The sequence below is a fragment of the Dermacentor albipictus genome, chromosome 4 (genome assembly GCF_038994185.2).
Source record: "Dermacentor albipictus isolate Rhodes 1998 colony chromosome 4, USDA_Dalb.pri_finalv2, whole genome shotgun sequence".
Lineage (NCBI taxonomy): Eukaryota > Metazoa > Arthropoda > Arachnida > Ixodida > Ixodidae > Dermacentor > Dermacentor albipictus.
Window position 1 is genome coordinate 77,847,626 of NC_091824.1, and position 12,772 is coordinate 77,860,397.

The window sequence follows — 12,772 nt, forward strand, 5'->3', positions numbered from 1 at the left end:
ATAAATAAGTCCCGAGTTCTTTCCCCTCACCTATATAGGACATCAGCTATATGGTCCTGTACATATGGTCGGTGTCAGTGCACCTGAATGTGTGACTGACTGGTGGCGCCACCTACTCAACGTTCACTAAGTATACGTAATAAAGTGGGCAATCTTCAATGTGGTTCCGAACGGGTTAGTCGTGTTTCTTAATTGCTCCATTCTATAGACTTTGTTAGGCCTACCATGCCAAGTTTCGACAATCTGTTCGTTTTCAGCCGCCTCCGCGATGCAACGGTTCTCTCGACATCCGCATCACGACTTTATTGCGTCTTGTCTTGTAGCGCTACATTTCGCTTATAACAATCCTACGGAAGCGCTAGATAATGAGAAGAAGCATCACAACAGCTATCGTGAGATATGTTCTGTCGGAACTTTCTCTTGCGCCTTCTCCTGCCGCCTGATTCTTGGTCTATAGTGGGTACGCGCCACAAATGCACATTATCATCAACTTTTTTTCTTTTTCTTATTATTCTTCTAATTCTTCCTTACGCCCACTTATTCTTCGTCTATCCCTCCAAGTGTACATGGGCCATTGTTAATTCTCATCATTATGGCACTCTTTGGCCAAACCTGGCCCTTGCGCCATAAAACACTACACATCATCAAGGTCTATTCTCATCGTCATCATCAGCCTAAGAGCTTCAACGTCGTCATCGAGATCAGCAGCGTTCTCCGAAGGCGAAGCTGAAGAGCTGACGATTTGCTGCGATGAGCAAAAGCTTCTCTGAACTGATAGGCGCATCCCGTCCCGGTGCCGCCCGTTCACTGTCCGTTGTCACAAGCCAGACCAGTCAAAGTAATGTAAGTTCCGGGCAACTGCTGCTTGATCCCGGCGTCTTTCCTATTGATTGCCCAATACGCGAACAGCGCGCGGTCAGCGGTAACCAGCAACCACATGGAGCGCATTTCAGACGCGTTTGTTTAATGCGTCGTTACCACGTGTCATTCACACGTTCCGATATCCAGGTGGGGATCGGTACTGAATGTCATTCCTTGTAATCGCAGGTGCCAGGTGGCCTAAATTATTCCAGAGCCTTCCAGTACATTCTAAACTCGCTAACACTTATAATGGTTCAAATTTTGGTATATCATAGGCCGCAGTCACTCTTGATCTTAAATAACGACAATTTGAACCTAATTTCGAATCTGTTGATCATTTTTCGGCAGTGCTAAAGTCGGCATCAGTTGGGGCAAAACTTAGAGGAGGGAATCTTTGGTAACCGCAGCGCTAAAGTTATAAATTGAACTGTTAATCAGCTAAATCCAGATAAATATTTATTGACGCTTATCACACAATTTATTATGTACGGTACCTGTGTCATTGATAGTGTCTTTGGTCAGCAATATTATCGCTTTGTGGTGGACTTTCCAGTTTTAGTAGCTCAATACCGTCGATGCTAGAATACACCACGTACACCCGTGAGCAAAAGTATACGGACCAGAGATTGCGCGATAAAACTCAATTTCTCCTCTGTCTGTGAATACAACTTGAAATTAAAGACTGTAGTCCCAAGCTAGGCATTACAAATCTTCTAGTGCACTCGCCAGTTTCCGCTTAGGCATGCTAATTGCGAAAAAATTCCGTTCTTTCGGCGACCCTGTGGTCCGCATACTTTTGCTCACGGGTGTACATCTATGTCCGTCTTGTCTTACCAGGTCGACGTGCTAGCATCTGCGCATGACACGCTAGCACATGAGCCAGTGATTTTTCTAACAGTGCAACGCACCTTGCAAGGGAATATTCGTGTGCCGGTATAACATAAACTACTACCTTGAGTGACCGTCTGCAACGAAGTTTCCTGACGACACGATTATGGTAGTAATTTATAACGCTCATATCGGTAGCCGAAGAGGCGGGGATAATGTGTAGTATTTATTGGCGCAAGGGCCAGATACGAAGAAACGAATAATAGCTACTGCTAAAAAAAAATTGAACCTTTGAACCGTGGTCTTGATCTGGTCCGATTAAAATGCGATAGATTGGCCTCCAAGCCTCGCCTTTGCACATGCGTGAAAGGGGGTTCCGCCGTTCACAATATCTCAAGGAAGCAAACTGGAGACATTCAAGCTCAAAGAAATGAATTATACTCAATGTGGCCCCATCAATATGCGCCAGAAAAATTGCGAGCTATGGAGGTTAATTTTTCTTGGCAATTTCGAAAGCATTCACGTCTGGGCAGCAAAGCATTGTTGCACTTCATCGGGGGTGAATATGACAATTCTAGTAGAAGGCCCTCTACCTTAAGACACGAGCTCCGTTAGACCTACTTGGGCAATAAGGCTGATTAGGCGCACGCTTGCGTTAATTTTATAGGTTAAGTGCTGGGATTGTACGTGCCGAAACTAGGATCTGATTATGAGGCACGTCGTAATGGGGGGCTTTGGAATAAATTTGGCCGCCTGGGGTTCTTTAACGTGCCCCCAATGCACGGAGCACGGGCGTTTTCACATTTCGCCTCCATCGGAATGCCACCTGTGCGCCAGAGCTCTGACCCCGTGTGCCCTCTGGCTTAACAGCGCAATGCCAAAACCACTACGCTACCACGACGGGTTAGCTTGCGTTGATGTGTCGTGCTTAAGGTAAGCAGATCTACAGCTCGTATAAAATCATAAGCTTTACAGCCTTAGTGTTCACTCTATCAAGCCTATTATAATTTTCCCGTCATGTTTTCTACCATTCGGCAAAGCCCACTCAAAGTATTTCGAACATTTCTAAATCCCCCCCCAATTTTTTTTCGGTGAGAAACCAGCAGCCATTCATTTAGCGCCTTAAGACCGAACGATAATGACTCTATTTAAATAAATAGCGAAAGAACATGGCGCACACTCTTCGAGAAAATACTAGCCGATAGTATAAATACCCAAACAATTTCTGAGCCGTCTTCCTCATCCCAAGTAGCAACTGTGTGCATATTCGTTTCGTATGGTATCCTGATGCGCTTCAAAGAACCAAAATCGTTTGCTCAAAAGAAGCTTGCGAGTTGTGCAGTAAATGAGAAAATTCTGTTGTAGAAGCAGCCACAGACAGCAATAACTAAGAGGAAAAAAAATTGAATTTGTCGTCAAGGGGGTTATATTTTGCCCTCAAACAATAGAGCTGATTAATGTTCAACTCACCGACGTAGCGCCAGTACTTATTGTCAAAGGGTGCTTGCTTTCCCACATTTCACTTGCCGACGATGGTAGGAAAGAGCAAACGAAATGTGTGTTCCCATGTACAGACAGCGTGGCTAAAAGCATTGAATTTTAGTGTCATTTTATTGGTTATTGGTTATTGGTTATTATTGGTTATTGGTTATTGGCAGAACTTTGAAACCAACGAAGGGATCAAGCGAATGGAAATTTTTTTTTCTTGCTGGTTGTATGTCGCAGTCGTCTGTATTTTTTTCAGTGGATTTCTTTGTGTGATTCAGTAATGTCATATAAACGACATCAGAACAACCACCTAAATGCCGCATTTTCCAGAGTGCGGAACGCAGAAGCGCTCCTGAACCGTGCTGTGCACGTTAAAAAATGCCAGATAGTCAATATTATTCTAAAGGCCCCTACAACAGCACCTGCCATATCCTGTATGTTGATTTCATGCGTTACCTCCCTGCCTTCTACTTTTCTTATTCCTTCTCCTCCTTCATACGTTACCGCCCCCCCCCATACTTCCTCTAAAATAAAGATATAATATGATACAGGTTGTTGGCCTCTTGATCAAGAACCCCAATTAACGTGTTGCTGACGAAATTCTCACACAGTTGGTTATGAAGTTCCTCTTGTTCTTTCCGGCAGATAAGTTGCAAGCCACCGGTACAAAGAATATGTCATTGTATTCAGAGTAAAACGATTATGTGTGCAGTTAAATATCATCACGTTCTTTTTTTTTTCATTCGTCTCGCATAATGAGTAGGGATTTCACGTCTCTTACACGTCAAGTCTGCCGCAAAAGTACTGAAAAGTCACGTCGGACTGCTGAACTGTGTGCGAGAAGATTCAGTAGACACGAACGGAAGACTTCCTTGTTCATATTCACATATGTGCAAAATATTTGCTCAGCAGAGTCATGCAGTGCCTTCACATATCTGTCGTTTTATTCCAACTTCCAGCAATCAGCCGATTCGAGCCACTACAGCAACAGCGAAGACGAGTCTCTCGTCCTAACGCTTCCCTTCGTGAGCTGGACCTGCTGCCTGACGGTGCTCTTCGTCGGCATCATGGTCGCCATCTTCACGCTGGGGATAGCGCTGACGCTCACCAGTCCCGTCACCGCCGCGCCACAGCGCGTTCGCAGGGCTGGCGCCGACAACCAAACGTGCGCGAAGAGACGCTGCACCTGGCTGATGCGCACGGTGAACGGCTTCTCTCCGGACAGCGCCCCCTGCGACGACTTCTACCGGCACGTCTGCAGAACACGCGACGGCCGCTGGCTCAGTCGCACCGGCCACATGGACTTCGACGTGAACAGCGCCGTCTCAAGGCTGTTTCGAAAACCGCTGTCGCCAAAGAAGCGAGGGACGGCGGCGCAAAAGGCCGCCAGTCTCTACTCGGCGTGCACCAACGTACTGCGCCGCGACAGATCGGAAATGGGCGACCTGCGCTCTTTCATGCGCAAGATGGGGCTGGACCTCCTGGCCACGGGCGACAAGTCGAAGAAGGACGCCGTCGACGTCATGTGCGCTCTCTTCTTCCGATACGGCATCAACACGCTGCTGTCCTTCGTGATGCACGACCTGATCGCCGTCAACGGAAAGAAGCTCGTGAGCGTCAGCTTCAGCCGCAGCTTCGACGCGTGGATCGTAAAGCGCGAGAAACTGATCGCGGCGAGCAGGATCAGCCACTTTTACGTGCACTACGTGAACGCCTACCACAACAACAGTCGCAACGACACTTGGGACGTGCTGGCGAGGGTGTCGGATGCGGACAACGTGGCCTGCTCCCTCCTGGCGTCCTTCCTCCGCAAGAGAGAAGCAGCCCCCGCACGCATACGAATACGGCACCTTTCTCGCTTCACGCAATCGACGGTGTCCAGCCAAGAGTGGGTCGACGCCTTCGCCGTGCACAGCGGATCCGCGTACGCCGCGGACGACGTCGTGTACGCGAATCCCGCCGCGCTCAAGTTCTTCGACGCCCTGGTTTCCCGACTGGACCACGACGGCGTCAAGTGCGAGATGGCCTGGTGCCTGCTCAGGGAGTACGGATCGTACGCCGACAGAAGGCTCAGCAGCAGCGTCGCCGGACACAACCAGACGTGCCTGGAAAGAGTGGCGGCCGTCATGGGACCCGCTCTTTACGGCACCTACATCTTCAGACAGGTCACGGCGAAGACCATTCGAACGGCCACCGACATGGCGCTCAAGATTCGCAGGCAGGCCGAACTGGACATCGCGAGGGCGACGTGGCTGGACGCGAAGACGAAGCACCAGGCGCTGAAGAAGATACAGAACATCACGTTCCACATCGGCTTCCAGAAAGGAATGCGGACTACGGAAGAGCTCGACAGCTACTACCAGAACTACCCGTTCTCGGCAAAGCATTTTCTGCTGAGCTGGCTGCGCGCGTCGAAGCTTACACGGGCGAAGCGGCTCGGAAACCGGAACATGCTGCTGCCGCACCGCGCATTCCCGACGGCCGCGTACGTGGGACAGGCGAACGCGGTTTTCATATCGGCCGACCTTCTCCGTCCGCCGGTCTTCGTGCCAGCGGGACCGGAGTCCTTCAACTACGGCGGCCTGGGACAGATCATCGCCCACGAAATCTTTCACGCCTTCCTGATCTCGACGAAAGGACTTGACAAGAAGCGGGTCCATCGCAGCCAACAGGGCACAATGAAGGACAAGATGCGGTGTCTGAAGCGCTCTCACGACGAGGCGCTCCAAGGCGCGACGCTTCCCCAGCGCCGTCATTCGGACGCGGAGAACGTCGCCGACCTCGCCGGCGCAGCTGTGGCGTTCAGGACGTACGCAAACTTGGGCGGCCGCAACGGGACGGCGTCGCACCATGCCTCCTCCGAGGAACAGCGCCAAATGTTCTTTGTCGGCCTCTGCCTCAAGCACTGCGAGCACGAGGAAAGCGACGCCTCGCTATTCACGCCGTCGCCCCTTCGATGCATCGTGCAGCTGAGGAACATGCGCGAATTTTCCGCCGCGTATCGCTGTCACGACGACGACGCAATGAACGCCGCCACGAAGTGTTCTGTTATTTAAGGCGGACTTCGATACGAGCAGACTTTTATAGAGTGTATTAGAACCTTATATTGAAGTACACTTTAACACTGCCCCTTTGCTTGATTATTATTATTTTTTTGGCGCTCAGTGCATTTCGATCATCGTGCATAACTCTAAAGGAAACGTGAAATATAGTGCGTACTTTGATGTCCTTGCGCTTACCGCTACGATGACTAGCTATGCGTTATAGAAAGTGAGTACGATCCCCAGCAGCCATAGGCCTGTGACACGCCACATAATGTCACTAGTAACTGTTACGATGCCGCTGCCTATCCTAGGTCAAATTAGCCGCTTCACAGATTTTATTTCTCTAATATTTGTAATGTTTGTTCTCAGAAAACTTCTAGCACATGCAGAATCTGCTAGCTGCCTCACCCTCTACAGACTGCACCAACTTTCTCCTTACGTTTATGGCACAAATTTGCGCACGTGGCTGGTGAGTGACGCAGCGTCAAAATGTGAAATATATGCACGTACACTACCCGACACCACTGGCTTTAACGGATAGCGGCATATTACTTGAATATATATATATATATATATATATATATATATATATATATATATATATATATATATATATATATATATATATATATATATATATATATATATATATATATATAATGGAGAACGAGAGAGTACGACATGCGTTCGATTTGCACAGTATAGTTAACAAAAGTTTCGGCTGGTGGACCAGCCTTTGTCAAAGTAAAAGGTACATGTCTTTGGGTTTCCTTATAAACACGCTATACATGAGGTATTGTGCACGATAATAACAGCGTAAAAATAGCGATAACACCGGCGAAGTTCATCTTACGGTAAGTAGAAGGAAATTGAACATTACAGACAGTTTCAGTACTCCCGACAGTACAGCCACATTGCACGTGACAAAAAGACTTCACAACTACACTATGTACAGACCTGCTCCGACCGGAACGAATGAAGTAATATTAACAGGGGTGGCAGCGCAGTACACGTGAATACTATTTACATGATATTATCAGTAATTATCCACTGCGCTTCAGTATTTTTGTCAATATTCTAAACATTAAATGAAACACTTAAAATAACTGCGCATTCTTCAAGCTCTTATACCAGAAAAGAAAGAAATATGCAGACCTTTTTTCGTGCACTGGTAATTTAATTTACTGAATAAAATTGATGAACTACGATGGAACAAACAGAAGCGATTTCCTTCAATTTATACCCTTCCAAAGCTGGGCGCTTGACGGTCAAAAAAGCAGCTCCCGTAATAGTCTATACCGTATATACGGGGGTTTACTAGCCTATAGATGCAAGAAATGAATTGTTTTAAGGCATAGGTCCAGAGCCGTGAGCGCAGTCGATGCAATATAATAACCGGCCTGCAGTACGCATACAAGCGAAAGCTTCGACTCGGTATAGGGCTCCAAACTATTCATTGTTACGTTGTGCTCTTACAGCACGAAAACGACGAAGGGACGTCTCGCGTGACAGGTTTCGCGGGTGGTTCCTCATCCTCGCTTCGTCGAGTAGTCTCGTCATGGCGCTCAGGACTCCAGCTTGTAATACTCGAACAACAAAGACAATCGCAAACGTTTCTCTCTTACTGCGTCAAAAATTGGAGCACTCGCACTACAGCTTGCGCTATCTGGCATCTCGCTAGTTCACCTTGCCGCGCAACTCTGCGATAACTAATGGACGAAGGGGACGTCAGTGCCCTAATTACAGAGCTCCTAATGCTTCTACGCGTCACAGAAAAAAAAGGTGCCTCCAATTTTGCAAGGGGCTGGAAAATAACTGTTGCGTTAACGGGTTGAGCACACGAAGGTTTTCGTCCGTAAGCGCTATATGGCGAAGCGCCAGTTCCTCAAACGAAGGTGACTCGGACTTCTCGAAAGCAGATTACGGACATCTGCGAATGGCTTACTACGGCTCATATCGCGAGATTCGGTGCAAAGTTTGAATTGTGCTGACTTAAGGCCACCGTATTAAAATTCAAGGGGCGCTTAGCTATCCCTATGTGGATGAATGCGAAAGCATTGCGACAACCGCACGATACCTACGCTCTTTTAGTCGTCTTCATTTAACTTCGCCTTAATTAACACCAAAGTCGCATGTTCGACTCCCAACAAAGGCCCTTGATTCGAGTGCCTTAATTTAACCTAACTTAGTTAACTGTGCCCTCATCCACTTGATTAACACCAAAGGCCGTAGGTCTGACTCCTACCAATGGTCCCGATTCCGAGTACCGTAATGAACTCTATCATAACTAAACCTGCATTAATTAACTTCGCCTTAATTCCATCTGCCTTAATTTATTCTGCCTTACTTAGCCTTGCCTTAACGTTGCCTTAATTCACTTCACTATAGTTGACTTCATCAACTACCTCGATTGGCTCAGTTCAACCATTTGGACTTTTTGCACCATCTCTGGCTACGCCAAAGGACGACAAGGCCGCGTTTTCCGCCTCATGAGCCATATATTTCCATATGAACCACATATTTTCCATTTGTCCAGTTCAGATGCCACTAGTTTTATATAATTTGAATGTCATATAGTATTCTTGGTATTTGATTTCTTAATGATTATGTCCACTGCACATGTCGCTTGCATTATATAAACTCGCAGTAATCATTGTTACTGTTTTTCGCATGTACCCAACTCCCCTCTATAATGCCTTGGCGCTTGAGGGCATGTGAAATAAATGAATGAGTGAATAAATAAATAAATAAATAAATAAATAAATAAATAAATAAATAAATAAATAAATAAATAAATAGTGTTTTCGCATTAAAAGCAAAGAAAGTGATAGAGAAACTCCCCTGGGAGATGTCTAAGTAAAGGTACGCTGAGCATTGTGCCACGTGCTCATCTCCCGGCAGCCCGGTGTCATTATCAGTGTTGTGAAACTTGATCAGGCCGGTACAAACGACAGCGCTCCGGTGACACGAACTGGTGCGGACGGCGCCGCAAGGCGCAGTGATCACGAAAGCAAAGCACTGCAGGTGGCGGCGCCAGGAAGCACTGATGACGTTTCGATCATTCGCTCTTTAGCGCTCTATCCATGCGCATCGAACCATTATGGACCGTGACTCAACGTACTGAGGCGGCGGCTTTCAAAGTGCGCGGGCTAGCGATCTGCGATGACGACAAAGAGTGCCGACTGCTGTTAGCTTCGTGCTCTGTGTTCTCGCCGCTTACTCATCTTTGAAGAGAGACGCGCTTTCTCATATATTGAATCCGTGATCTTCTGAGAGCTCCGTGAGCGCTACATGTGTTCTCGCCGCTTCGTTGGCGTGGAAGCGAGAGGCAGCGCGTAGGTGAATTCGTAGGCTGCTGCGGGCGCTCTCTCGAAAGTGTTAGTCTTACTGGACGAACGGACGGAGGGGCAGACGGACGGTTTTCTCATTGTGTAGGCATAGAATGTTTACGCATTCAAAAAATGGATGCGAGACCACGTCACGCACAAATTTCAGTAAGGCTTGGTAATGAGAGTCACCTTGAATCCACGTGGTGAATTCAGCATGCCGGTCACTGCGGAAGCCAGGTCGTCCATGCAGGCGCTTCAGGATATGTCATGCACCTGGGCAACTGCAGAGAACCCCGAGGGTGCACATCGGCGTCTTGCGTTACGGTCGTGTAACTGGGACAAGTGGCACCTGCCCTTGGTGTGAGCCTTTCTACTTACAAGTAACAGTACAGGGATGAGGTTTACCTTACTGTGCAAATTTAGTAATGCGCTAGTTATTGCGTCACTGCTTCGTATTATGAGTGAGGCAGCAATTTTTTCGAGCGACTAAACGCAAGCAAATATGGAAATGGGTGTAATGGAGGTAGCTTTTTCTTCGTAAAGTGCTGACTGGGAGTCTTCGCTCTTTCTTGTCACTGTCAGCCAGCGCCTACAGACATATGCAGCTTTTCATTAAAAACATAATCTCTTTTAAAGGGCCCATAAATACGATAACTCAGTTTAGCCTAGCGAATAATTTGTTTTACAGGCTCGGTGAACCTTTGTCTGGCGGAGAAAGCTTGGCCAAGAAACTGATTGCCAAATAAAAAAACCTATCGTTTGTAGGGAAAAAAATGTTTTTATTTGGGCCATCAATTTCTTTTTCCTTGTTCTTGCAACGCTTAACAAAACTGAGAAATTTTTGAAAAGAGAAACAAACAAGTAAACTATGTTTAAATTTCTCTACAAGGAGCACACCAGCAGAAAGACGATGTCACAATTCTGTAAACTGCATCAAGGCATCGAACACTTGCAATGTCTACATATGGGACGCCGATTTGAATTACAAGATTCTTTACAGCGAAGCTGTACACGGCTAAGGCATTTCCGTCATTTGCCAACAACCTGCGAACTAGCTCGCTGGCGCCCCTCGGTGCAACCGCGCGAATGCACTCGTGCCTATATGCTCGCGCCTTCGTCGTCGTCTTCTTCCACAGCTGGTTCCGCTGGCGCTCATCGTTACAGCGTAGAATTTCATTTCTCGTTTGTCGTCGTAATGGGGAGGCCGCGTTAATTTTCCTTTATGTATTTACGGTGGGTATAAACCATTGCTTAAGGGGATATGAGCCATTCATCGTCTTACGTGACGGACGCATTTAATAACAGAAGTTATACAAAAATATGTGTGCATACCTATCGTCACGAAGACCACCGATCAGGGTAATAAATATGTTCGTATCTTTGTTCAATATTCTATCTCACCTCTGTGTCGTGAAGTTGAATGACCAGCTTCGCTGGTCATTCACCTTCACAGAGTGGAGTGGCTGATAAGTTATTTATTATTATTATTATTATTATTATTATTATTATTATTATTATTATTATTATTATTATTATTATTATTATTATTATTATTATTATTATTATTATTATTATTATTATTATTATTATTATTATTTATTTCGCATTCCAACTACAAGAACGTTAGCTTAATGTGACTTCACAAGCTTCTAAGGATGTTTTCTTTGTTGGAAAGATTAGGCCAGTCTAAAACGGAAAAAAATCATGGAATGGGTAGGAATCCAATGCGACAGTGGTGCCCCGACTGACAAGAAAGACTTTCCGTTGGACGTGCGTAAACGCTTACGAATCGCCCCCCTACCTAAAAATATGCATCCTATCTATAACAGAGAGAGGAGAGCTCACAGGGCTAAGGCTCAAGTAAATAAACTTGAAAACACAACGGCGCACAACGTAGCGTACGTGGACGCCGCTTGCGGCAGAGACGGGGCTGCGGTATCGACGGTGGTTGATGGCGACGGGTGCGTTAAGATAGCGTGCTCCACGTGCACGAGGGACGCCTGTACAGCCGAGGAGGTTGCAGTAGCGCTCGCTTGTGCGGGTACAAAAGCGGGAGCAATATTATGCGATAACAAATTAGCTGTCCGAAATTTTAACAAAGGGAGAATCTCGGAAGAAGCCCTTCATATTCTACTCAAAAACCCTCCCAGGAGGGACATAACTTTTATTTGGGTACCGGCCCATGAAGAAGTCCCAGGCAACGAAGCCGCTCACGAGCTCGCCCGAGCACTCTGCCACCGGGCAACTCTAGAGCAGCCAAGTTCCAGGGATAAAAGATAGCATCATCACGTACAGGGAAATTGTCGATCATTACAAAGCCGAGAGAAGAATCTTTCCGCCTCCGCATCGGTCTCTCTTTCTGGAGGACGCTCGCATTTGGCGACGCTTCCAGGGAAACAATTATACATCACCACATTGGATCTACTTAACACAGACGAGGGTCTATAACGACGCCCTCTGCAAAATTTGTAAGCAGTAAGGTACACTAGACCATATAATGTGGCAGTGTGCTGGCTCCCCAGGGGCCAAGGAAAACATTGACAGTAGAGAAGCCTGGAAGGCCTTGCTCCAGAGCGAGGCTGAAGACGATCAGCGTCGAGCAATCCGACTGGCCGTTGAGGCCGTGAAGACTCACCGTCCTCAACGCGCGGGGACTGCTTCGTCCTCCCCCCCTACCTACGTGTGGGTTAAGAGGCGGGCACCCCGGCTCGGTGGAACAATAAAGTTTTCAATCAATCAAATCTTCTTTGTGAAGCTTATGATGATAAAAAGTGTCAACGGACAGTCCTTTGAGTGCTTGGTTCTTTTAAATTGCAATGTGATATTCCTTGTTTGTTCCTTGTTGTGTAAGAGACAGGAAGAGAGCGGTGCGAATCAGGGAGAAAACGGGAATAACCGATATTCTAGATGACATTAACAGAAATAAATGGAGCTGGGTAGGCCATGTAATGCGTAGGGCAGATAACCGGCGGGCTATTAGAGTTACAGAAGGGTGCCGAGGGAAGGGGTGCGCAGTCGAGGTTGAAAGAAAGTCTGGTGCGATAATGAGATTAGGAAATTTGCAGGCGTAAGTTGGAATCAGCTAGAACAAGACAGGGGGGATTGGAGATCGCTGGGAAAGGCCTTCGTCCTGCGCAACGGACACAACATTATGTTGACGATGATGATATCTAATGCCACCAATAAATGGTTCCCGGAATTCATTATTGAGTATGGTCAGGA

At 47.0% G+C, this 12,772-nt stretch overlaps 1 protein-coding gene across 1 annotated transcript; it reads left to right on the plus strand.

The window, feature by feature from the left end:
- Positions 1-661: 661 nt before the first annotated feature.
- On the plus strand, positions 662-6,401 carry LOC135916432 (endothelin-converting enzyme 1-like). Its single transcript, XM_065449785.1, has 2 exons — positions 662-843; positions 4,137-6,401. The coding sequence occupies exons 1-2, from the start codon at positions 751-753 to the stop codon at positions 6,231-6,233; spliced, it is 2,190 nt and encodes a 729-aa protein (XP_065305857.1). The 5' UTR covers positions 662-750; the 3' UTR covers positions 6,234-6,401.
- Positions 6,402-12,772: the final 6,371 nt, after the last annotated feature.

Coding starts and splice junctions, on each gene's coding strand:
- LOC135916432 (XM_065449785.1), top strand. CDS start 751: ATGAGCAAAAGCTTCTCTGAACTGATAGGCGCATCCCGTCCCGGTGCC. Junction 844..4,136: donor GCCAGACCAGTCAAAGTAAT/GTAAGTTCCGGG, acceptor TCCAACTTCCAG/CAATCAGCCGATTCGAGCCA.